The sequence below is a fragment of the Galeopterus variegatus genome, unplaced genomic scaffold (genome assembly GCF_000696425.1).
Source record: "Galeopterus variegatus unplaced genomic scaffold, G_variegatus-3.0.2 Scaffold246, whole genome shotgun sequence".
Lineage (NCBI taxonomy): Eukaryota > Metazoa > Chordata > Mammalia > Dermoptera > Cynocephalidae > Galeopterus > Galeopterus variegatus.
In genome coordinates, this window is record NW_007726357.1 from 615,581 (window position 1) to 642,516 (window position 26,936).

Here is a 26,936-nt window from a genome sequence, read left to right on the forward strand (position 1 = left end):
TGGGAGTGCAGGACTGCCATGGAGACCCCAGAATTGTGGAGCTACCAGTGTGCAATGTCAGCCTGTGAGAGCTAAAGCATCTCCTGAGACTAGGAAAGCCCTAGAAGCAGAGCTGCCTGGGGACCTAGGGACCCAACTGTGGAGTATGCATAAAGCAAATGTACGTCACAGGGCCTGGTTTTCCAAAGCCTTGCAGTTTCAAACACTGACCTTGCAAAGGACAGGAAATTTTCCCCAGGCTATAGTCTCTGTTGTAAGTTAAGGAATTGTAACACAGCAAGGTTGCTGGCTCAAAGACAGACAGGTTACTGATTGATATGTAAAGATACTGGGATATTGTTATAAGAAGAGAATGTTTGCTAAAATCAAGCTTTTGTTAGTGGATCACTTAACTTCTTGAAAACTGCATTATAGAATGTCACCTTGCTTTTCTTACTGAATGTTACCAGCTTCTGTTGTTAAACTTGTTAAACTGCACTTAGAAAAAACCCCACCCATGTTCTCTTCCTGTAACTTCCTGGTCTGGAGAATAAACGCCAGAAGAGAATCCCAATTCGCGGTTAATTTCCCAAATGGAAGGAATGCTTCTATCTTGAGGGTTCCAGGAGATTAACCCCCTTTGGGGGCTTCTCACTGCTCAGAGAGATGGGCTTTGAGTAATCTTTGGCAGCTCTGTCACCCAGGGGAAAAGGGGTGACGAATCCATGGGAGGAAAAGCAACACCCAACCCCTGCACCAGCATGCAGAGGACATTGAACATGGATGGAGTCAAGGTATACATGATTCGCCAGCTTTGAGATTTGATGCCTGTGTTTCAGTCTTGTTTTGCATCCGTTACACCTTTCTTTTGGCCTATTTCCCTCTTTTTGAACAGGAATATGTACCCTATGCTTGTCCCACCATTGTATCTTGGCAGTAGATAAACTGTATTGATTTCACAGATGGGACTCTGAACTTTGGACTTCTGAGTTGAAACAAGTTAAGAATCTGGGGATGAAATGAATGTATTTGTAATGTGAAAAGAACACGAGTTTTGGAGGGCCTGGGGCAGAATGCCTTGGATTGAGTGTCCCCCAAAACTTGAGCCCCACTGTGACAATGTTCAGAGGGTGGAAAAACCTACTATGGTAATTGAAAGGTGGAGCCTTGAAGAGATGATTAGATTGTTGGACCATTCTGTAGTGAATGGAATAATAATGGTGATCAGGGGTGTAGTTTGAACGGCTTTTAACTTTTTAAACTTTTCTATATTAAAATGAATGGAGATTGAATGAAGGTTAGTCTCTCTCTCTGGACCACCATTTTCACAATGTGATATTCTGCTGTCACTGTCGCCACCAGTAAGGCTCTCTCACTAGATGTGTTCCCTGGACTTTGGACTTCTCAGCCTCAGAAACTGTAAGCAATAAATTTCATTTTCTTGTAAATCACCCAGTTCGAAGTATTTTGTTATAAGCAATAGAAATGGACTAATACAAGTAGTAACCCCCAAATGCTAATAGTACAACAGAGGAAGGAAATTCCTAATTACACACATCACTCTTTCTTTGACCAAGCTGGTTCTTTTTGTATGCTGTCTGCTATAGGTTTGATGTACTATGAAGGGGTATAGAGATCTGTGCCTTGATGGCTGATCGGAACTCAATGCTAGCTCAAATTAAAAACATCGGTATTACCAATATGAATCTGAGGATCCTTATAATGCTGGTCTAGTGCATAACTCCAGAAAATGAACTTCTGAAGGAAGAACTAGTCTGAATAACATTGGAGAAAAAAATAAATACTAAGTAATAACACAGCTTTGCTTATGAAATTCCTAACATATGAGTTACTAAGATGATAAGACAACTTTAAGTAATAAGAGTTACTAGATGTTAGGATGCTAAGACTGTGAGATTTTATTTTAATGCTATTAAAATGTTACTAGGCACTCAATTAAAAATCAACCAGACATTATGTACTTCCTGATGGAGGAACAAAATAACTTGCCAAAAGAATTTTGAGCCAGAATCCGATCAATCCTCTATCTCCAACTACCAATTTATAGAAATATAGAAAACAGAGACTATTCTTCAGGGATGTGATAACTCAGTTCCTTCAAAAATAATCATAAAGGGGCCGGCCTGGTGGCGCACTGGATAGTGCGCCGCTTGGGAAGCGCGGTGGCGCTCCCACCCGAGGGTTCGGATCCCACATACAGACCGGTTCCCGCTCACTGGCTGAGCGAGGCGCGGGAGCAACACTGAGGGATGCGATCCCGTTGCCGGTCCCTGGTCCGGTATGGGGGCGACACTGAGGGTTGCAATCCGTTGCCGGACACGGAAAAAGACAAAAAAAAAAAAAAAAAAAAAAAATCATAAGGGGCCACCCATGGCTCACTCAAGAGAGGGTGGTGCCAATAACAGCAAGACCATTGGTTCAGATCCCATATAGGGATGGCTGATTAGCTCAATGGGTGAGCATGGTACTGACAACCAAGTCAAGGATTGACTGTCATGTTTTGAAAAAAAAAATCATAAGAAAAAAAATGAGATGGAGAGAGAAATTCACTGATTAGGAGAGACTTTAAAGAAACAACTAATCATAATGTATCGTTCTTATTTGGTTCTTAACCAAACCAGGAAACTATAAAGCTGCAATCACAAATCACTTCTGGCATATATGAGTCAACTAGAAATTAAAATTGACTGGATATTTGAAAGTAAGTATTGTTAATTTGTTTAACAATAAGTGTGATAATGATGTTGTAATAATTTATTGTGTGATAATGTATTGTGGTTATCTTTACTATATATTTTTAAAATATAATTTTAATAATTTTTGAGAGGGAGCACTTATCTCTCAGACTACACACTGAAACATTTAGAGCTAAAATATGTCTAGGATTTTCTTCTAAATAATGTAAGAGTTGGGGAAGTGGTGAGGATGTACTTAAAACAATGGATACCTGGGGTGGGGTCATTATACTATTCTGTTATTTCAGTATAAGCTTGAACTTTTCTATATTAAAAGCTAAAAGAAAAACGGAGAACAATTTTCTATTTTCCCCATCTGTTCTTCCTTTATGTCTCCTTTTTGTCATTTATGTATTATTTTATTCTCCCTTTTTAAACTTTTTTTTTTAATAACTAGCTGCACCCTTGATTCAAGTCTAATATATATGAGTATTCTGTCCACATCATGGACAATGTGAGGATATTACAACTCTTTAACTCCATTTAATACTTTCCCATATTTTGTGCTATTGTCTTCACATGTTTTAGCTCCTTATGTTTTAAACTGCATATGACATAATGTTATTTGCAGTATATGTAATTATATTAGTAATTAAATAAAATGAAAATGGACCAAAATACTGCAATTAGATAAAAATGTTCAGAAAATGGTCAACCTAAATACATATACTGTTTACAAGAAAAACAAAGAAAGTTGAAAATAAAAGTATAGGAAAGATATAGTATGTGAAGATTAATGAAAAGAAAGCATTCCATAAAAGCATACTTTAAGATAAAACATATTATTTTAGAGAGATAAAGAGGAACATATAGTGATATAAAGGTCATTTCAACAGGAAAACAGATGACCCTATGGTCTTTTAATGGAAGATTGAATAGATTTAGAGATTTTTTAAAAACAAATTTTCATAGTAATAAACGTAAACGTACAACAGCATGGATGTATCTCAAACATAATACTGAGTTACAAAATCTAGTTCTATTCATATGCTCTTTGAAAAACAGGTATAGCTAACTATGGTTAGAAATCAGGATACTGGTTGACTTTGAAAATTAGGATGATAGGGATTGAGATGGAGCATATGGGGGCATCTGCATTGCTATTTTTATTTCTCATTCTGAATAGTGATTCCACAGGTATGTTCCCGTTGCGCTAATTCGTTAAGCCACACATTTATGAATTATGTTTCTGCACATGCCATACTTCAATAAAACGTTTATTAAAAAAAATTTTTAAATCAAGAGGTTTAAAAAAAGACAAAACAAATTATGGTTGCTCTTCTGTAGTTATATATTGTACTGAGGCAGTATAAAATTCACACTAACAGTGCTACCCTGCAATTGTTCTTTCCCTTGCATATGAATAGCAATATCATGCATTCAATCAGGAATCAGAAAAAAATTAATTTGTTTAGGATTGTTCTAGTTTGATAAGTACTGCTTCTATCTGGTATCCCTTGAAATGGAAATAATTCTGTTATGTAGCTCTTATTATATTTGCAAAAATGGGATGAAATGTAAAGCATTTTCCTTCAAGAATCTCTAAGATAAAGGAACAGTTTACCCATTATAAAATAATCAACATAAGTACTCTGAGTTACAGCCAGTATTATTTTTATCCCCAAATTAGGACAAAACTCCTGCTTTTAAGTAGTTGTTATTCATCCTTATAAAGAACTATTCTTATTTAACAACTTGACTCAGAAAACATAGTGATGATTTAAAGAATATACAATCTGAGGCATGTAAGAAATTATTAGTATGTACTTTCAGAAACATTAAGCATACTATCAAGCAGTAGTATTTCAATAGGTTCTCACATCTTGTGTCCAAAATGATACTCCTGTAGATCTTCTTTTCTCTCTTGGTCGTCGTCGTTCTCTGATTGATTTAGGTTGTGATTTATCTTCTCCTTCTTTTTCCTCTTCTCTCTTTTCTCCCTCTGTTAAGGATTACAATGAACTACATAATAGCAATGTATCTTGACAATATCTCACAAGATAAATGTAAAAGCAATTCTAAGTTGACCTCTTCTGTGAAGCTTTCTAAACTTCTCTAATCAGAATTAATTTTTGCGGCTCTCAGTGCTCCTGTTGACTTAATTTAAATATGTATCTCTATCTCTCATTAGATATATTCTCGAGGACCACGACAAGAACTAATTATTTTCATTTTCCTAGTGCCTAAAATAAAAATTTTGCTCAAAAGACACAATGATATTTGCTGAATAGAAAATAATAGAGCCCTATGAGAAGAATGGGGCTCCAGTTATTAATGCCTGATATGGAGTCGGTTATTATACCAAAGCAAATACTCTGTAAGAAAAAACAACAACAGTTCTTGATGCAACAGCTAGTAGGAATCATACAAATTTATCAGTTTCTGCTTTTATTATTGCTAGTATTCACACAGCAGTAATACAGTATTCATTTCATTTTTATTTTTATTTTATTTTTTATTTTTTGTCCTTTTTGAGACCGGCTGCACTGCACTCAGCCAGTGAGCGCTGTGAGTGCACCGGTCATCCCTATATAGGATCCAAACCCGCGGCGGGAGTGCTCCTGCGCTCCCAGCACTGCACTCTCCCGAGTGCGCCATGGGCTCAGCCCCATTTCATTTTTATTAAATAGTACCTAAGAGCAAACTCTTTTTTCTTCTGGAAAATGTATTTGTTGTTTATTAAAAACAAATCAACATAAAAATGTTAGTCTTAAGATTTCTGTTTCCTTCCTGGGACAGTTAAAATGGCTTCAGGCTTACATACTAGAAGAATATTAGGGCCTCTGAATATGCTAAAAAAGTAGACATATATGGAACAAAAATGAATTTAAAAAGACTACTGTGTCATTAGCAAAGAGTCATAGTAAAAGACACCCAAAATTATAGTATTAAGATGGGGTTTTTAAGTTGTATTTTGAATCAATTTAAAGGAAAGATCTCAAACTCCAATGCCTACAGCAGTCGTCCAGGTAATACAAATGGGTAAAATGGGCCAGGAGGGTGCTATCAGGGGTTTGGGGGGTTGCTACTGCCTAGCTCTAGCCAACTGCTGACATGTGAAAATCCAGATCCAGTGCTGCCAAATCATTCAACTTTCAAGAAAAGCCCAAAATCTGCTGTTTTATATGAATAACATTAATTTTAAATGCTGGCTCAAAATTTTTACAAATATTATGCAGGCCTCACACATAGTAGTTTAAATAACTAAAACACCTCAATCAACAACAAAAGAAATTACAGCTGGAAATTGGGAAAAAACGTTTATCCTACATGATTACTGATATTATTATAATTAATATTATGAAATTTAGCTTTTTTTTTTTTTTTCTGTCTTTTTTCGTGTCCGGCAATGGATCGCAACCCTCAGTGTTGCGCCCGTACCGGACCGGGACCAGCAACGGGATCGCAACCCTTGGTGTTGCTTCCGCACCTCGCTCAGCCAGTGAGCGGGAACCGGTCTGTATGTAGGATCCGAACCCTTGGCAGGAGCGCCACCGCGCTCCCAAGCGGCACACTGTAGCAGTGCGCCACCGGGCCGGCCCGAAATTTAGCTTTTAAAATATAAAATGCCTATAAATAGGAATAATTTTACTTAGTACTCATCTCTGATTTAAGTAGGAATTAACTAGAATTTAAATATGAAGTTTATATCAAATCATAGGAAATGGTAAAGTAAGCATCAATGTACAAATTTATAACCGAGAAATCTATTTTCCAATAAATAAGCATAAAACTTTTGTTTTAGCAAGGACACTACATGTTAAGTGATTTTTAGTTTAAAACAAATTAATAAAAAAAATTTAAAAGATATGATCTACATAGCAGGCAAGAAATAGCTTAAAACACCTGAAAAGTACTGTACTAATAAACTGTTCCTAGAAAGAGTCACCCATCAGTTTTCCCACACTGACTTTTCTTTATAGGTGAACATGAAAGTTTTGTGAAGTATTAGTTTATAAAGGAATTTGTACGAACCCTAGACCATATCATTTTCCATTTTTGTTTTCTACTTTCTTATTCTCAACTATCATATTCTTTCTTTTTAGGTTGAGTGAAACACAGGTTAGGATGTCATTCTTTTTCTGTTAAACTATTAATTAGGAAAAATCAATCAAAGTATTGCTTGAAGGAAACAAAGTGTTTTCAAAATTTGGTATTCTTACCTCTTTCATTTTCTTTTGTTAATCCTCTGGAGTAAGCAGAAGTTATACCTACAAGACTATTTGGCCTGTTTAATTGACTTGAAGCATAGAGTGAACTGCTCATAGTAGAAAGTGAAGAGGATGAAGTAGTTGAACTTGAAGTTGATACTGGTCTGTAACGCTGATAAGTCTGTGAAACATTAAAATTAAAACCCATCTGAAATATTAAACATAATTAAAACATAAAACATTTAAAAATTCATTTCAAAGGAAAAGTAATATTCTAATCCTGCCAAAGTAATTTAAATTTCCAGCTATGTTTTGAGTATTAAGTTTATGGTTTATTGTTATATAAATCTCTTATATATTTAGAATCATAAAAACTATCCATGTCACTTGACCCAGCTGTGTTGTTGATATACTATTACCTCATCATATGTTCTTGAATACTTCTGTTTATAGTCGTCTTCTCTAGATGTTTCTGACTCCTTCTTTTCTTCTTGCTTCTCTTTATCCTGTTTTTCTTTTTCCTCTTTTTCTTTTTCCTCATTTTCTTGTTCTCTAGTTCGGGTAGAACGACTTCTTCCTATTGTTTTTTCAGCTTCCTGAAGATCAGTCAGTGTCACTCCCTGTACACACAGAAAAGATATTTGTGAAATGCATTAAAGCTTATTTCAAAGGAATATTTTAGAAGTAGATCTATTAAATATGAATGTATTAAAAGTCAAATATGCATATTTGGAATTGATTTGCAAACGAAAACAGAATTTTTACAAAGCAGGTTACATTTATTCTATGAAAAATCACCATGAGCAAGCACAATGATAGGTAGTGGGAAAGATACAAATTAAAGGTAGTGGGTATAAGAAACTGACACTGTATTCAGAAACTAACAAAATAGTAAGGGAAATGACAGAAATACCACATGAATATAAATGGTCCCAAGAAATTCAGAGAAGAGAAGGGAGGAAGAGCCAAAATACACATTGTTTAGATACTGCATTATATATATTTATGTTTACATATGTGTGTGTGTGTGTGCACATGTGTGAGAACCGTTAAGGTTTAATAATTTTCCAAGGTTAGATTAAAGCACAGGTTAGATTTCAAGTAAACGGCACAAAGATGGAAAAAGTATGTTAAGACCTAGCAAATAGTTAAGCTAGAAAGCTAAATAATGGTAAGGATCAAACAGTTGAATCTGGACTGTGGAGTGTCTCAACTATAGGAAAGAAAAGACACAAAGGGATATATTATATATATCATAATTAGAATGGCGAGAAGGAGGTAAGACAACGAGAAGGAGGTAAGACGACAACAACTAGCTTGAGTGACATTTTTCTCATACTCGCACATTAGCTGTTTGATATTCCTAATATAAGAGGCTTATTACCTGCTCCCACCCTCCAAATATTCATAAAAACCCTGTAATTATTAGACATCATATATGATTAATTCATTGTAATACTTACCAAATCCTTACTCTGTGCCAGACACCATATTAGAAATGGAGGATTAAAAAAATAAATACTCAAAGAGATATGAAAGCATATAGCTAATTAGATGAAATATAACAGTAACACTATAACTGTATATAAAAGGCTATGGGAGGAACCTTTATCTTTTAAGGTTTACTCACACTGCATATTGCCATCAATAGTTTCAGAGCAAAATGAAAAAGAAAGGCAAATTATTTTTATATATTAAGTATATATGTAAGTAAGTTTTATATATTATATACATTAAACATACCTGTGTTGATCTTCTAGACTGTCTTGCTTGTCTAGATCTTGCTTTTCTTTGGGATTCAGACTCTTCATCCCTAACAGGAGTGAGGTATGATCTATAGTAATAAATAAAAATTGTTAGTTGGGAGATACAACACCTGTGAATGTAAATATATATCAATGTGTGCAAATAAAACATATAAGTTTAGCATTTTAATGGGTTTTAAGAAAGAGTCTTCATAAAATGGTCATATCTAGAGTGAAATTCAGTAGTGTAATCTGATCACTCCTCTTTCAATTAGAACTATACTTCAAAACATCACATTTTAGGTTCTTCCTAAATACTTTTTGTTACCATGTAACTTAATTTCAAGAAAGAATCATACTTAAAGAAAAGGATCTAGAGAATTGAAGATTAAAAATTTAGCTCTATTGAAAAAGGTAGAAGCAATTCATTTAGCAAAAGCCCAATTAACCAGAATGGATAAGGAGTGAATTATTTTGTTTGTTTTTAACTGAGGAAGCCCCCCACCCTCGCACCAACAATGTCCAAAAACAGTGATAATCTAGCCTCTGCTTTGAGGCAACGCATTCAACTTTAATTCTCCAGTTTGTCCTAAACTTGAGTTAAAATTTACCTATTAGTCCCATCCCTTTAACAAATTCTCGTGTTGTTTTTTTAAAAGCCCTGTTGAAAAGAGGATTTAAATTCTTCTTTACCTACAATATTTTCAAATACTGGCAGACACGTGTCAAATTCCTTTCTAAATCTGGTATTCTCTAAGATACATAGTCCTAATTTCTTGAATCATTATTCCTCTTAGCCCTTTTTATGATTCCCTGTAATACCATCTTAGATGATATGTGAAGTCACCTGACTGAACTCGAGATTGTCAATGTCTTCCTTTATTACAATGTTAGGATTGAATGCAACTTTCAAGCTACGGGATGAGTGAGTAAGTGAGAAATTATATTACCATCTAGCTCACATTTCTCAGAGAACACTTACAGAAGTACAGTAGTATCTCTATTTTCTATGTTGTTTAGGTTTGTTAAGTTTATTCTGTCTGCCCCCACTCTCCAACCCCCAAGCAATGGTCTAATGAGTTTTCTTTATTCAAATACTACTTTTTATAAAAAGACTGTTTTGTTAGTTTTAATATTCTTCTCAATTTGTAATTCATTCTGCTCTTAAACCTGACACTACCTATTCATATAATCATAACAAACGTCTGAATTTATTATGGGTTTTATGCCTTTTCATTTTTTCTGTGTGTCCTTTAAGGCTCTATAGTCACAGAGTACAGCACATTGTCAAACTCCTTAGAATCATCTACAGTTTTTTCAGAATTCTTTTTTAGAGAGCTGTCATTCCTTTTATATACACAAGAACTCATTTCTTTCCCTCCATACCCCTGAATTTTTTGAAATCTGTCTCTATAAAAGTAGAACATATGATTCATTATTTCTAGTATTTACCTCTTTAGATAATTAACCCTAAGATGACAGGGTCATTGCTCACCCAGGATCTTAGATGCCTCAGTTTCATCAATTAGGTCTTACTTGTTGGTAAAAATTAGTTTCTGAGGACCAGTTCTCCTTGTTGCCTCTACTGTAATCACAGATGAACTGCGAACAAAGTAAGTCAAGAAATCCTCCTGCGGGTGTTTTTACTTGAATGAGACATTCAGCAAACTTTATGGGAAGACAAAAATTTCATCACTACTTCATTTTGACTTAAGTTGTTTTTATGATCTGATTTGAGGAAATATCACCTGCTTCCTCTATCTGCTTGAGTAACTTATGGCACTACCTCATAATGATATAACTTTTTTTCTCTTTTTATCTTTATCCATATGTTCATGTTTTTACCTCCTTGTTGCTAGAATACTGAAAGATTATGTCTTTTTCCCTATCATAGTAACACTATTTTTATTTCATCTACAAGGCACGCCTCTTCAATTTAAGCATTTCATCAAAGATTTCTAACTTGCCAAATTTGGTTTCTACTAAAATATTAGTACTGATCTAAGTTTATATCCTAGATTAAAAAAAAAAATTAAATTGCTAATTGTTTTCTGTTACTTTAACTTGTCCTCCTAAAAGTAAAAGGTAGGGGAAAAAATCCAATAAATAAAATATTTTGGTTATCAGCTTTTCTTTTCTCTTAGTTGAGATTCTGATACATATGGTTTCATCTACACCAATGCATAGATACAAATGAGTACAATTGGTAGAACATGCCTTTCCTTTCTTCATGAAGCTTGAAACTTCTCTTTTTCCCCACAGTTTTATAATTCTCATTCTGTCTATATATCAACTCTCTTGAATTTTAAGGGTTTTATTAAGATGTTACAGATACCTTCTGTTTTGATAACAATTAGGAGTTTTCCAAGACAGATAATTTAAAAGGAAGAAGAGAATAACCAATAATCTTATTACACAAGTTTAAGAAACACTAATGGGATATAAGAGAGACTTGTTTGTTATAGCAAATGGTTATACAAATTTGGGAACTGCTATACATTCTAAACTTCTCTATGAAAATCACAACATATTAAAAGGTCTGATATGTACTGAGGGAAATAACCTGTTTAACTCTGTTTAACCCAGTATTTCCCAAGATCATTTAAGCAGAAAATCTTTTTTCCTTTTTCTTTTTTTTTTGGTGGCACACCTATTAAATGTGGAAAACAGCTCCTAAGAACATCAGCCTGGAAAATGTGGTCCACTGGCTATTTTTTTTCATTCATTCGTTGAACTCTCATTTATGCACGTAGGGTCCTATCCAATGTTTTGCTTTTTGTACTTCTAGCAGATGAAGAGAAGAAAAAATAAAAGGAGATGAAACCTAAATGTGATAGCTAATCTGGTTAAACAAAAAAGTTTATAGCAGGCCAAATGGGTGCATGTATCACTTCAGCATTTCATAAGCTGCTCTGAAAGTAAGAATGAACATGAACGACTGAATTCTGGCTCCAACTCTATATAGTAAAACTTTTCATATTTAGTTTAGAACAGAGAAACTTGCATTACCACTTCACTCTTTCTACATGGCAAAGAGGACTAATCAACCATTACAGTCTCTTCTAAGAAACCTGGATTCCTTTTCAATATAGTTTCAAGTTGCCATGAGAGTTAATAAACCTATTTATCATACCTGGCTTAACATATGCAGGTTAAGGAGGTAAATGTTACTAGCTGAAAGACTTGTAAATCTGTTCATTTTTATTTTTCATACAACATTTGCCTCATAAAAATCTAGCCTATCAATTTGTAGTAAATAAAACATTTCCTATATTTGATAGTCACCAACTGATGATATTTGGTCCCTTTTTCCTCCCTTGGGATGCCTATCTAGAGAATACACCTAAGAATAGGATATAGAGAGGAAAAACAATTTATATATTTGTTTTTAATTCCAAAGAGCTGATCATCAAAAAGATGGATATACCAGCCAAAGCCCACTGCTGCGTTAATCACTGCTATATCAGTGGACATCACAAAGAAATGATTAAGTTTTGCAATGATGAATATGCTAATTACCCTGAACAGATCATCATGCACTGTACATGTATTGAAACATAACTCTGAAACCCATAAATATGTAAAATCAATGTTTTAATAAAAAAATGTTTTAAATCATTGCTGTATCATACTGTCCTAGTATATATCTTTCTTATAACTACACACAGTATATAATTTCATTCCTTAGTCTTAGATTGCTTACTATTTCTGAGCAACCCAAAGGTTGTTTTTTTTTAAAATTAAGAATTTTCTAATAAATGCAATTATTCTATAATTTTAACATTTCAATATTTCAATGGAATTTATTGGCTGAAATATTTATATTTATTTATAGTTATATTTTGGTTAGTCAACCAAATTACATGTTCAAAAAACTAAATACCAACACTTGTTATTTCACACCCAGCTTTCTTCCTTCCAGAGGGAAGGTAAAATAAGCTAATGGGAGCTGGCTGAGCCAAAGAAAAATGTACAAGAGAATAGCTATACTAGAACAGCAGTTCCATGTAAATATGAAGTTACTAGTAAGTTACTGTTTCACACTTTGAAAAGACTATGGGGAATTATGAGTACTTGAACAGTGAAAAAATTTGCTATTATGCTGCACCTATTTAAAGCTAGCTGCTTCTCTTAATCTCAAACAAAAATTAATCCGTTAGAAATCTTAACAAAATCAAGAATTCCTGATACAATCCTGATCAACAGGAACTGGAAAATTCATGAACATTGTGGAATTTAATAGTGTGCATGGTAACCTTACATAATACCCAAAAGAACATATTTAAAAGTACCTAATGGTATAAATGTGTTGACTTATCTTTTTCAGCCAAAATATATTCTTAAATCATCATATACATATTTTTTAGGCAAATTTTTAACCACATACATTTCAAAACCATTAATGGAAATTTAATTAAAAGACAAACAGAGGAGGCCAACAATGTATTAAAAATTGCAAACAATTATTTCACATGGAACAAAACACAAACATTAACAGTATTGCAAACATCACTGAAAGATGGTAAGACAAATTCTCTGTAATACAGACCAAAAAAAAAATGTCCAAACACGTTTTTTTCTTATGCTATTAGAATCTGTTGCCCTAACAATATATCCAAATATTTAATTTTCAATCTTTAATGTATTTTATTAAATTAGGACTAATTATTAAAGTTGAAATTCAACTCTCTCCAACAGAATTAAAAAAATAAATCTGAGATTAAGAATCATAATTTGTACTGAAACAAATGATATGCATTAGCCTTTGTCATTGGAGAAATTTTTAAAAGCATGGGATGCTAGAGATAGAAAGGATTCTAGGAGTTAAAAATTATGAAAAATTGGGCCGGCCCAGTGGTGCACTGGAGAGTGCGCCGCTTGGGAGTGCGGCGGCGCTCACGCCGAGGGTTCGGATCCCATGTGGAGACCGGTTCCTGCTCACTGGCTGAGTGCGGTGCGGGCGCAACACCAAGGGTTGCGATCCCGTTACCCGTCAGTAAAAAAGACAAAAAAAAGGAAAAAAAAATTATGAAAAATCAAACACTTAACTTTACAGAAGAAACTCAGACCAGTTTGTGGAAAAACAGAATTAAAAGATAATATGGGGCCGGCCCGGTGGCACACTCGGTAGAGTGCGGCGCTTGGGAGCGCGGTGGCACTCCCGCCGAGGGTTCGGATCCCATATAAAGACTGGTCCGCTTACTGGTTGAGCGCGGTGCGGGCGCAACACTGAGGGTTGCGATCCCGTTACCAGTCACGAAAAAAGACAAAAAGAAAAAAAAAAAAAAAAAAAAAGATAATATGAATCTTCCCATGAGCTTTTTGAAGACCCTCGTATTATGACCTGTATTGGTATTAAAATCACAAAATGCTAACTGTTTGCAGTAGTGTTACAGAAGTATCACCAAATTTCACCATAAAAATAGGAACAAAACCTAAATATACAGGCAAAAACTAAATATGCAATAATAGGAAAGAAAATATTTAAAAATAACTTGTTACTTTTCATATATTCAAGCACAAATAAGACCACTACTACTACAGGTTAGGCACTTCACTATGCTCCAGAGAAAAAGGACTCTATGATGAACACTACGTGACAGAAATAAAAATTAATCAGGTTGGTATTTTAGTAGGGAGAATATAACTATAAAGCTAATTTAATTTTGCAAGAATAGAAGACGAAAATAAAGCTTACAGTTAGTTTCCTAAGATTTTCTTCTTTCTCAAGAAGAAAAAACAAAATTCAAAGCTAGAGACTATGCAGGTAAGACACAGCAGAAAGAACTGACTGATCCTCTTAGGGCTAGCCTCAGCTCTCACGTTAATTAACTATACAAAAATGGAATAGTCGTATAATATCTCTGGGTCTTGGTTTCCTTCTGTAAAGCAAGGATATCACAAAAGATAATGAGTAAGCTCCTTTCCACATTTGTGATTCCATACCAATAGGGAACAGCAGGAAGAAGTGAGCGATGCTCTTAAATATATTTAAGCACACAAAATAAATTCATAGACTTTTTAAAAATGTAATTAATGAATGCTTTCTATGTACCAGAACTAAAACTAAATAAAAGTATTCAACACACTTAAAATTATTTGGCTTACACACACATAGAAGCCTTTCCTCACCAAGAAAATCCTCAGATGAAATTCACAAAAATGACAAAAACAGTTTAATATCCATCAAATTTCTTAATAATGGGAAAAAACAATGAGAAGAATGATGAAACCTGTTTTTGTCATGTTGCATCTAATTTCCCATGAGGGTGTTTGTGTGTATTCAGGTCTTCATCAGAAAAAAAGTTTTGAAATAAAACCACTAAAAAACCCTAAAATGGCTAATTTAGAAGACAACTGTCTGGCTCACTGCCTTTAAATAAAAACATCCATTCTGTCAGAGGTGGGTTACCAAACCTAAATACTAATAATTGCTAGCTGTATCAAATTTACAGAGTCCTGAGCTGACATAACAGTATTTCATTTATCACTGGAGAGAGGGTCATCAACTTCACAAGATTAAAAAACAAAAAGCAAAAAAACAAAAAACTTTCATCACTGGGCAAGATATATCAGCAGTACTGTTAGGACCTTTACACACCTGCGTCTCTCCCTGACCTCTGATGTGGAGGAGACAGTGCCAGCAGTAGTTGTAGTCAGGGTTGTGGTAGAAGCTGCAGCATTTACAACAGTTGGAGCAACAGGAATGGTCACTGCCGTAGGAATACTGTCCTTTTCTTTTTCAGTACTATCCTCAGCCCACAAACGATTTGAGGTACTACAGTATCATAAGCAGCAACACAAAAAGAGAAAAGGAAAACAGCTAAACAATGAAAGCACTTCCTAACAGCTGAAAACGTGTGACTATAGGGATGGATTTTTTTAAAACACAAGGTCAGACATCTTTCAACTATGAACCAAAAATCTCACCCAAAGATGTCAAAACACACAAATTTACATTTTAAACAGTGTAACTCAAGGAAAGTTCATAAATCAGGAACTTAATTTTTTCCCCAGTCATGCATAATTGCCTCTCTTTTGAACCAATTTTGTTTGTAAATAACTTTAACAAGGTAAATGAAAAAATCCAGAGCCCCATGATCTTCTAAACAAAAACGCATGCACATACATAAGCACACAGTAGACCTGAACACAAAATGTATCTGTAACTTACCTGCTTTGTGTGCCTGCTGAGGAAGAACCCGTTGTAATCTTTGCAGTAGTGCTTGTGCTGGAAAGTAGGCTTTTCTGAAGCCCAGCTGCAGAGGTAACTGTTGGTGTTGATGTGGGGCTTGGAACACTAGAATTAATCAAATCATCGTGTCTTCTACCAAAGGAGCAACTAAACAAAAGAGTCATATCCATATACGATGTGTCTGTATGTGTATTCTATAGTTAATGTCTATACATTATACAAATTCACAAGGCCAGGACAAAAATCTAAAACTGGGTTTCTAAATACACCACCAGCTCCAGCACCAAGAGTTGCATCTACAACTTGGTAGAGTTTCGATTATTTCACTAATTTAGTAGTGTATCGTTTTATTGCCTCCTCCCAACCCCATCAATAATACTCAAAGATGATCTGATCTTTCACATTTCTGGAACTACTGCAAACGATATGGTCATACCAGGCTGGGCCTGATAAAAACACTTTGGTTTAGTTTTATCTAGGAAAAGTGAGAAGTTGACATTTTGAAGAAAATTGCTTCAGCAATGGGTCAGATCCCTAGGAGTGACCCATACCCACATTATACTTGTTCATATCTTACTCTTGTTAGTACAGAAATAACTTACAGTTTTTTCCTCTCCAATATATTACCAACATCCCAACTGAAGGCATTCCCATAGCTCTGAATTCTAGGACAAGCAGAAACTTTCCAGATCACAAATGACGACCAGATCATTAAGACACTGGCCTATTTCAGTTGTTCTAGTCAATTATGTAAGGAGGTCCTTTTAAATATGCTAGAATCTAAAAGATACTTCATAATATATGAAGTTTAAATAAATATATAATAGAAAGGTATAAGTAAAAGGCAATCATCACCCATTTTTAAATATATATTCTATGTCTTTAAATCAAGTTGAATTAAACAACAAAAGACATGATATTTAATAAAAGCACATCATTTGCTTAAATGATATTAAATTGAGGGCTCCACAAATTTGTCTCATATTTTTATAAAAGAATACATAAAAGCCACTTAAGAATTATATTACCTTTTATGATAAGTTGATCCTTCATTAACTGAGCTATTTTTTTTAAGATCATCTTCCCATTTTCTTCTTGTATAAGAACTACTTGTTCGCAAACTTGAAGAGTCTCTGTGAAAAGAACATCCTTCAGATTCTGGCAGATAATTTTAAAATAGGGTTGAGAAAGCTGTATACTAATAAATATTAATAGAAGTAGGAACTAGTAAAATTTCTTGGGAAAATATTTTCGAATATTTATCAATAAGTGAGAGTAAGGCCAAGGCTCTATCCCTAAGGTACAGTCCTAAATATAGGGGAATAGATAAGGCATTTACAAAAATGTTACTTATGATCACAAAATATTAGATAATTTAAATGTCCATAGCATGGGGAGGGGAGTTGATTACTTTAACCTGAGCAGATCTGCTCTATGGAATGGTATGTACTGGTGAAAAATAATGCTTACTGAAAACATGTATTAACGTGTAAGACCACTGATGAAATGTTAAGTTAAAAAAATCAAGACACAATTGGATATAACATGATTACAAATATAATGCTGACACTAAGTAAAGACTTTTCCTCCCTACTTTCCCCTTTTCTAAATGTTCCAAATATTTGAACTTGTACTCGTTTGTGACCTCATCTCCTATCATTTTTCCCTCACTCTGTCCCTGCCATAACACCTCCTTTGCTATTTCATGAACGTACCAAGCCTGCACGTCCTCAGTACCATGTCATACTTGGCGTTCTCTCTATCAGGAATACCTTCCATCTCTTCCGCAATCCATAATTACTCTCACGTAATTACAACAGTGCTCATGTATTTACTCTGATGCCAGATAATAAAGATTTTATAATGAATGCATAAAGCAAATCATAATGACTTCACCTGTTTTCTTTCTCTTCAATGTCAGATGTACTGGCTAGTCGTCTTGGTATTGTAGGTGCCACATATGCGAGCCTAGTTCCTTTACTATCTTTCTCCTGCACCACAGGAAAAAAAAATGAGTGAAAATAAATTTGTGTGATTACAGGCTTTGCTAAAAGTATTAAGAAAAGGTTATTCAACAATGTATAATTACATAGTAATCACAATTTATAGCATTCCCGTAATTCCCAGCTAAACTCTAAAATTGATGTCTATTAACAATCAGGTACTACACAAGCACTAAAGGACAAACTAATTTTTTCTTTCTCCTTTAGAATGGAATTAGATATTTTAACATGAGAAAGGAAGAAAAATTCCTCCACATTTTAATGACTTTTTCTAAACTTCTATATCAGATTAAAGTCATAAGCTAAAATATCCTTGTATTTCTCTCTGGAAGAAATAAGGTCTCAAATATGGTTCACTGAGAAGTCTCAAGCATTTATGTTATACAAGCTATTCACAACCTTGATAGTCTATGCTTTAAATTACGTTAAAATAATCAAAATGAAAATTATTGAAATTATATTTATCCAAATATAGTTGAGAGTGTGTAGTGACAATGACACTGATACATTCCAACAATTAGGCAATAAATTAACAGAAAAGCAAAAATACTAAAATTACTTGATGAGAAATTCCACCCCTGAATTTCTAATACAAGGAAACACTCCTAAATAGAGGAAGAAAACTATATGGAAAAAATAATAATCCAAGAACTAAAAATGTAAGAGAAATACATCATTTAACTATATAAAACAGCATTGAATGTACTGTGGTACATTCTATTTGATGCAATATTAATACTCCCTCTCAAAATATAACTATTAAAACTATTAAGACAAAGTTGTTCATAATACATCAGATAAAAAAGCTGTTAAAAAATATTGCAGAAACTGGATAAATTTAACTTACGAATATACTCACATTCTAGAATAAATGTGTTCCTAAACTTCTGAAAATTTATTGATTTTCAAGTAGGATAAAGGATTCCTTTAACTGAGTATAGTTCTATAATTTATGTTTTGGGCAAATATATCCGATCCTTCCAATACCTATAATTCTTTATAGGTATTTGTTTAAGGTGGATACATTTGTATTATGATGTAATTCAGTGTCAGGTAAATTAAGGTGATACCTAGATCTAAAGATACCTAGTAGAAAATCCACCAGATTTGAAGTTCCTGAAAAAGAAATTATTATAAATTTTTATAGAAACAATATTGTAAAATAGATTACCTTTTCTTTATTATCCAAAGAGGATGAAAGTCTGGGACTTGAAGCTGAACGCATAACACCTGCCATGTCTTTTTCTCTCTGAGCCTCTTTAGATGCTGTGATTTCAGCAAGCGCACCATAACTGCCAGTCTTTCTAAGGCCTAACCTCCAAGATGCAGGAGACTCGTCTTTTCTCTCTTCTTCTTTGGGAGAAATTTTTGTAGTTGAGGTTGGAAACTTTTTTATTTCATTTTTTAAGAAAAAGAAAAAAGAATTATTGAAACTGATCAGTCCTTAAGTTGGAAACAGTAAATTTACAAATAATGTCTAAAACTGTAGTTAATAGTTTCAGGAGAAAAACACTTTAAGTAGGTTAATGTCTTAGTCAAAAATGTAAAGATCTTAAAAAAAGAAAAAAAAAAAATCTAAAACTGATAAAGGAATAGACTACCTTTCCAGAGGTTAGATTTAAAAATCACACTACACACTTTATATCACACAGAAAAATTATGATGCAAATAAAGAAAAAAGGAATGAGCACACTGTAAGGACTTAAAATCATGCATCTTTGGAACCAATATTTATATTAAACTTGTTATGTTGTAACCTAATATAAATTCTTGCACATAGAAATGCCTCACCATAGATTTTTCACCCTTATTGGGCACAAGAACAATGCCAGTTTTGCGCAAGCCCTGCCTCCATGATGCAGGATCTACTGATTCCACCACAGGCATGATAGGAGCAATGAAATCATACTAAAGCCAATTAAAATAAGACAGGTAAACAGATAAAGATCGAAAGCATGAAAACAGAAAAGGGAAGTTAAGAGCAAAAAATACTTTTTTTCTTTTTATAAGAATTTTATAATAAAGTAAGCCCAATAATTGGGTAATGACTCAATCTTTACAAGTCAATGGGAATAAGTTCTAGCTTTAGCATGAAATATCTGAAAGAATCTAATTAAGAAATTTCTAAAGCTGTTAAAGGCACACTGAGTGGATAATGTACCATGTGAGTGAACAACCTACTGCATATGAATTTTGTCTTTATCCATTTATATTTGCTGGTTAAAAAAATTTAAATCCAACATAATCAACAAAAAACTAAAACTGATATTTTCTAATTATAATAGTTAATTCAATAATATTTTTACTATCACAGCCTTAAATTTACTGTTTGATTTTCCCACCAAATATTAAACCTTTAAATTAAAAACTATTTTTATGTACAAATATTTATTACATTTTTCCTATTCTTTCCTAAAAATGTAACATCTTTCATTTCAAACTAGTTTACTTCACTACCTCTACTTCCAGAATTTAAATATTCAACCACAGTTAAATACAAGGGTACTTCAAAAAATTCATGGAAAGATTCTATTTTTCCACAAGTTTTTGAAGTTCATACAGATTGGTGAATATAACAACTAATTAGTTGCTACAAGAATTAGGGTATTGATAATTGTTTTTTAATTTTCAAAAAGTCCTTTCTTTCATACTTATTGCCAAAGTTTGCTGTAATTAGCAGGTTAAGAGAGCTTGTTAAAGCTCCCATGACACTCAAGGGCCACTTCATAAACAAAACAGTTATAAGACACCTCTGGTATTTCTCGTAATTAATTTTTATCAATTGGATCTAAGCATTCCTCAGTTCCCAAATTTGCACAGAAGTACACCAAGGTACCACAACAAAATCATAGGGGCTCTGTGGAATATTTTAAAGTTTTGAGAGAAGCACAGACACCTCTTGGACACTGCTATTATTAACTTATTTGTACCTAACTACTTAATAAATGAAACAGACAGGTATTTCTTTTGGCCAAGTGGCACCATGGAAAAAAAAACTACTGTAATAAATAAAACACTAGGGGCTCTGTTGATCAAGAAATTTTGGGTCCTCTGTAATATTCTATACAATATGATAGGTACTGAGACAACTGCATATTGATTTCTGAGTTTAAAGAGCTAAACTATAAATTTAGGCTTTATAGACATAGATAATAGTACATAAACGAAGGAATGTGGCTGTGTTCCGATAAAACTTTATTTACAATGAAATTTGAATTTGTGTCACAAAATAGTCTTTTCATGTTTTTCTCCAACCATTAAAAATGTTAAAACTATTCTTAGATTATGGATAGTACAAAAACAGGTAGGTGGCTAGGTTTGATCCACCAGTCATAGTTTGTCAACCATGCCTCAGACTCTCTTCCCTACAAAAACTGGAAACAAATGTTTTTCCTCAATGATAAAATAGCCAGATAACAGATAACATTTACTGAATGTTACAACAGAAGCTAACATTTAACAAATGTTTACTAGTGTATGGCTAAGTGTTTCACATGGGTTATTTCATTTAACCCTACAACCTCCCAATGAAATATTATTATTACCATTATTTTAGAATTGAGAAAAATAAGGCAGTAATAACAGTTTTGAAATGTGCATTTGTTGCACTGCAATGGCAGATATACCTCTACTCTGTCTAACATGAATTTGGATTTAAGAACTGATTTATATGTTTAAAAGTACCTTGGTGTATAAATAAATCTTTCTGAAATACTTAATATACCTCCTCCCTGAAAACGCTCTTCTTTTGCTTTTATAAAAAGACACTGTCTTGACTTTCCTATTCTTCTGACCACTTCTTTTCTTGGCTTTTCTTTATTTTCTTTTTGTGGCCCTGCAACAATAAGCACTCTAAGAGTCTGCTCTCAGATCTCCTATCTTCTCTTTCCACTTTCTTCTCCTGGAGATGGGAGTAGGGGCTTCTCTTTTTCCTCAGGCTAAATATTAACTGTATTCAGCTTATTCTCAAAATTTGTTATTCTCCAATCCAGCCTGACTTCTAAATTCCCAGCCCTGAATTTCTATTTACCTGTAGAACAGATTATCTAGAACTGTAATTGGAACTTGAAGCTCAACATGTCTAAAATCAAACACCTTTTATCTCCCAACCAACTCTTCCTCAGTTTCCTATTTCTGTTAATGACACTAATGATATTTCTTCAATCCCCTATATTTGAAACTTCACAACCATATTAGTTAGACTTCTCTATCATCTTCCTCCATCCTTAAATTAGGTGCCATGTCTCTAAACCTCCTCCTCTCTTTATAAGCTCATAGCCACTTCCTTAGTTCATATTTTTACTATCACAGGCAACTTCAATTATTTTATAATAAACCTTTTATCAAATAGTCTCTCATCTTCACATATACCTGTACAGTGCTGCCACAGTAATATTCTATAAAGAATAATCTTCTTGTTTCATGTTTCAAACATCTTCCATTATTCTCTAGTACTGATCAAATAAATTATAGAAATATTACCCTATAAATGAAGACATTCACAATCTGGCTCTACTTTCCCTGTTTTACTTTGCATATATGTACCCTATATATCAATCAAACTGAACAATTAATTTTTTTCCTACAAAATACTCCATATTATCCCTACTCGCTCACATTGTTTCTCTTCTCTCCCATTCAAAAAATTGTACAAAACCTTCTCAGTTGAAATACTACCCACTGATTCTTCAAGATCTATCTCAAATATTTTGATCCTGTATCCTCAAATCAAAATAATTTCTCCCACTTTTAACCTATCATGCTACATCTGTACACTTTTATTGGCATACTTCATATACCTACAGAACATAAGTCTTTTGCTAAATTATTATTAAGGTTATTAAATTGGAGTCGATTAATGAGAACATTTAATTCCAAGAAAATTCTGAATTCTTATCATCTAGTAAAGAAAATATAGTTTATATTTTATTGGAATGTATATCCATAGAGCAGAATAAGTAATCTGTTTTAGAGATCTCAACAATATTTATTTGACTAGAGAGAGTTATATAAACTTATTGCTAGTTAACAATTTAAAGCATAAAATCAAACTGATGGTTTTACAGGTAACATCTCCCCAAATTGTTGGTTTGATCTTATTGTTAAAGAAACGGTTCTTTAATTTTAGCTGAAGAGTTCAGAACTTAAGGATCGTTTAAAATGAACATATCCAACTTTTCACTATAGCCACCCTGTTATTAATAGAAAATACGTGACATTTAATACTGTTCTGTGTGTTTCCTTTTTGGAGATCTATTCCTTGCCATGTTCACGCATGCACGCGCGTGTACACACACACACACACACATACATTTTATGCACTGCTGAAGGAAACTGGAGAACTTAACGTAACCTTGTCTAAATATTAAAAGCAGAGTAGCAACTTGGAACCTAAAAATAGAACTCTTAATTACAAAATCTTTTAAGATGCATTTACAAATTAACAATTTGTTTAAGAAAACTTGTATCTGTAAGTCTCTGAAGTTTTTTTCCTACATGTAATAACTTTTATTGATAAATAAGCACAAAAATATAGGCTTGTAAACATATATATTTATTACATTCTTTAGTATTTCTCTGTCTAAATCATATATGAGTTGGAAGGCTCTCTAAATTCTCTACCTCAAATGCAGAGGACAAAGGAGTGGGCCAGGGGAGAAGCCCTGGGCACAACAGTCAGAATTATCAGTAGAATCTTGAAAAAACTTAAAAAAAACCTCAAAACACTAAAATGATAAATAAAGGAATATAAATAAGACTGAATATAATAACAGGTTTTCAGTCATACAATACTGATAAGAAGACTCCCCTGCACATTAAAAATATTTCAAATTTTTAGCACATCATAACTTTATTGCTTTGAATAAAATCTTGTTACAAAACCTTAAGAACAAAGGCAGATACAGTACAACATTCAAGATAAGTTATGATGCTTGAAATTGAGAAAATGTAGCTACTAAATATACAAATTATAGAAACAGATGGTTGTCATTAGATCAATTTAACTACAGAATCAAAAGTGATTTTCAATAGAATTTTTACAGTAAAGAAATTACTGGCCCATTAAGCTAACAGAGGTATAAAGTATTAACTTGCAGTTAGGACATTAGGTATAAATCGAGCAGTAAACTGCCATAAATCTGGGGCTATACTTCAGAAAAAGAGGGTTGAACACAAGAAGTCTACTGTAATTATTTGACTATAGTAAGAAGGAGATTGCTTAGCCAAATATCCAAAAGAAAGGTAGCCAGCTTTTTGTCCAGATATTCTAGGGAGATGGAGTTTCTGGGAATTTTTGATAATCCTATAGTTCTAACAGACGATAAATCAAAAGAGATAAGATGCAGGCACAAATTTAGTATTCAGTGAAGAAATACATGAGGTTCTAGAAGTAAAATAAACTTTAGTTAACATCATTCATGGTGATGCTAGTTATAGCATAACAGCCTTCAAAATTCTGCCTACTGCTTTTAGAGAATTTCATACTAAAGCATATGTAATTATGATCATATGAACACGGGGTACTAACTCAATTCAAGAAGCCCTTAATTGCAGAACATCGAAGGTAAAATAACTCATTCATATAGTTTCTTGATATTCAAACTATGTATGAAGGGGTCTTCAAAAAGTTCACAGAAAGATTTGTACTATCTTTTAATTATATCTTTTCACAAACTTTTTGAAATATCCTCATACCAGTGAAGACCATACACTTCTACCACTAAGAATTTACATTACTGCTTTCCTTCAGAAAAGTTTTAAAGGAGGATTATTACTAACAGAATGAATTTTTAAAAAATTCTCTAGTTTATGATTTTTAAAAGATTTAGATTTCTAGTAACACCAAGGTCACGGGTTCAGATCCCTGTACCAGCAAGCCCTGATTTAAAAAATAAAATAAATAAGCAAATGAAAAGATATAGATTTTGACCACCTTCAGCGCCAAATCCAAAGATCGGCAAGACTGACCACATAATGGAAACACTACAGGGATTTAAAATCAGTCCTCAAACCCATGCAAACCAAATAATGTCAGACAAGCAACAAAAGAAGTCCAAAGGCAGAGACATGATAACTAAACACAATGTGCAATCTTTGAATGGACCCTTGACTTGAAAAAACAAACAGCTAGAAAAGACATTATTAAAGGACAACTAGGAAGACCTGAGTATGTATATTCATTAACATATGTAACAGTACTGTGTCAAGGTTAAATTTCCTAAATATGATTATTTTATTATGAGAATGAGGGATAACGTCTTTGACCTTAGGATATACATACTGGCATATTCAGGGGGAAAGTATTATAATGATTGCTATCACTTCTTAAATGGCTTGGGGAAAAAAAGTGTGTCTATGTGTGTGTGTACAGAGAAGGAAATGAGTATGCTCTTTAGGTAGTAAGAGGTGGTGAGGAAAATCCTTTTAAAAAAAGACCACTGGGTTTAAAAAAACCAAAAAAGTTTGATCTTTAATTTGGGTTAAAAGGACAGATCCTAGAGTAGAAGGGAGAAGGAAAGTGTTTATAACTTGCTCAAGGTCATAACAACTTATAAGAGGTGGAGTCAGGAGCTAGTCTCTGGTTTGTCTGACCTCTGAAACAATGTTCTAACAGGCACATCATAGTTGCATGCCTAGTGCTTTGTACTGTAAGTTAGGAAATCTAGATTTCAGTTTTCTCATTGACTTGTGGTAGTACTTTTTGTGCCTTATTTATCCATGTGTGAAAGTTTCAACATGTATTTCTACTTAACAAAGATAAAGAATATAAAACCTCAGTTCTCAAAATACAAGTTCCAGAGAAGTAAAAACTACCATGATCATTGGTTTTAATATTATGAATATTCTTATCTTTCTATTTATTTTTAACTATCAACTGTAATATTTGTTAACTGTCAACTATAATATCAACTGTAATATCAGTTGCAAAAAGGATCCAAAAAACAAAAAAGACTACAACGTGGTTCAGAGGAAATCTCAAATTAAAAACAAAAAAATATACTTTTATTCTAAAACCTTAAGTATTTTTGGAATAAAGCATAAAAATTCAGAACCGTTTTAATGAGTTAGTCCAAATGGTACTTAAACAGAATATATGTATTTTCAGTAAACAAAACTTTGGCTTACCTTTTTAATAGGTGATGTAGGTGTTGCCTGACTTGATGACACAGTAGGTGTTGTAACAGCTACAGGAGCTGCTTGTGTACTAGAAGTGTTGACAGTAGTTACAGAAGCCATGGATTTTGTCTTCTCTATTAAAAACAAAAAAAAATCTTAAGAATCAAGATTCTACAGAAATTTGGTTTCAATAGCTGGGAAATTTTATACTTTATTTTATATCCTATTTTTATATTTTATAAAAAATTTTATACTATATTTTTGTTTAAGGTTTGTTAATTAAGAGCCTTTCCGCATTACTATTTCTTTTCACAAATGGATTTTTCAAAGAGTTTCTAGAAATGTGTCAATATGTATGCTAAAGAAAGCAGTTAAAACAACTTGAAAGACATACAACAAAGCTTTTGAGAATAAAAAGCACAAATAGAACCTGACTTCAATACTTTTCAAACTAAAAAAAATTTTTTTAAATTTTATTTAAGATTTAAAACTTGAATGCATGAGTGCAATGTAACTTTCAAAATTACAATAGCTATGTAATTTTCTAATGGATAAACTATTATTGCTAATCTAAATCTGATTTTGCTCCTCTTTATTCCAGGAAATCTAAAAGTGCTTTTGTCAGTTATCAGCTTATATTTTTGTCAAACAGTATGGTTAAATGTCCCCAAGAGCATGCCTTCCCATTCCAAAAAAGTCTAAAGTTAAATGGGTACGACACCATCTTCTCGGAAAATAATCCACCTAACTGTGAAGAGAGTCATTCAACAAATATTTATGAAATACTGCCCTAGGTACTAGAGATATATCAGCCAATGAAAACACAAAATGCCTTAACTGTATGGGACTTACAGTACAGTAGGCAAAATAAATAATGAACAAGATAAATAAACCCCATGTAGCACCATTCAGCTTATTAAGTAAACATTATCAATACTGCTGAAGCTCTTCTATCCGTTTGATTTCAACAAAGAGGAAAAGAAACCCTA

At 33.2% G+C, this 26,936-nt stretch overlaps 1 protein-coding gene across 4 annotated transcripts in view; it reads right to left on the minus strand.

Annotated features, from left to right (window-relative positions):
• PPP1R12A (protein phosphatase 1, regulatory subunit 12A) overlaps positions 1-26,936 on the minus strand; it is a 136,836-nt gene that overhangs the window by 22,459 nt on the left and 87,441 nt on the right. For 2 of the 4 annotated variants that reach the window (XM_008566489.1, XM_008566487.1), the window contains exons 9-18: positions 25,957-26,081; positions 19,001-19,216; positions 17,723-17,817; positions 16,855-16,959; positions 15,806-15,973; positions 15,233-15,409; positions 8,630-8,720; positions 7,306-7,506; positions 6,899-7,067; positions 4,556-4,677 (exon numbers count right to left, since the gene is read on the minus strand). In XM_008566489.1, coding sequence (XP_008564711.1) covers positions 4,556-4,677; positions 6,899-7,067; positions 7,306-7,506; positions 8,630-8,720; positions 15,233-15,409; positions 15,806-15,973; positions 16,855-16,959; positions 17,723-17,817; positions 19,001-19,216; positions 25,957-26,081 — 1,469 coding nt within the window. The remainder of the gene's footprint in view (positions 1-4,555; positions 4,678-6,898; positions 7,068-7,305; positions 7,507-8,629; positions 8,721-15,232; positions 15,410-15,805; positions 15,974-16,854; positions 16,960-17,722; positions 17,818-19,000; positions 19,217-25,956; positions 26,082-26,936) is intronic. The other 2 variants (XM_008566488.1, XM_008566490.1) reach the window with 2 other exon arrangements.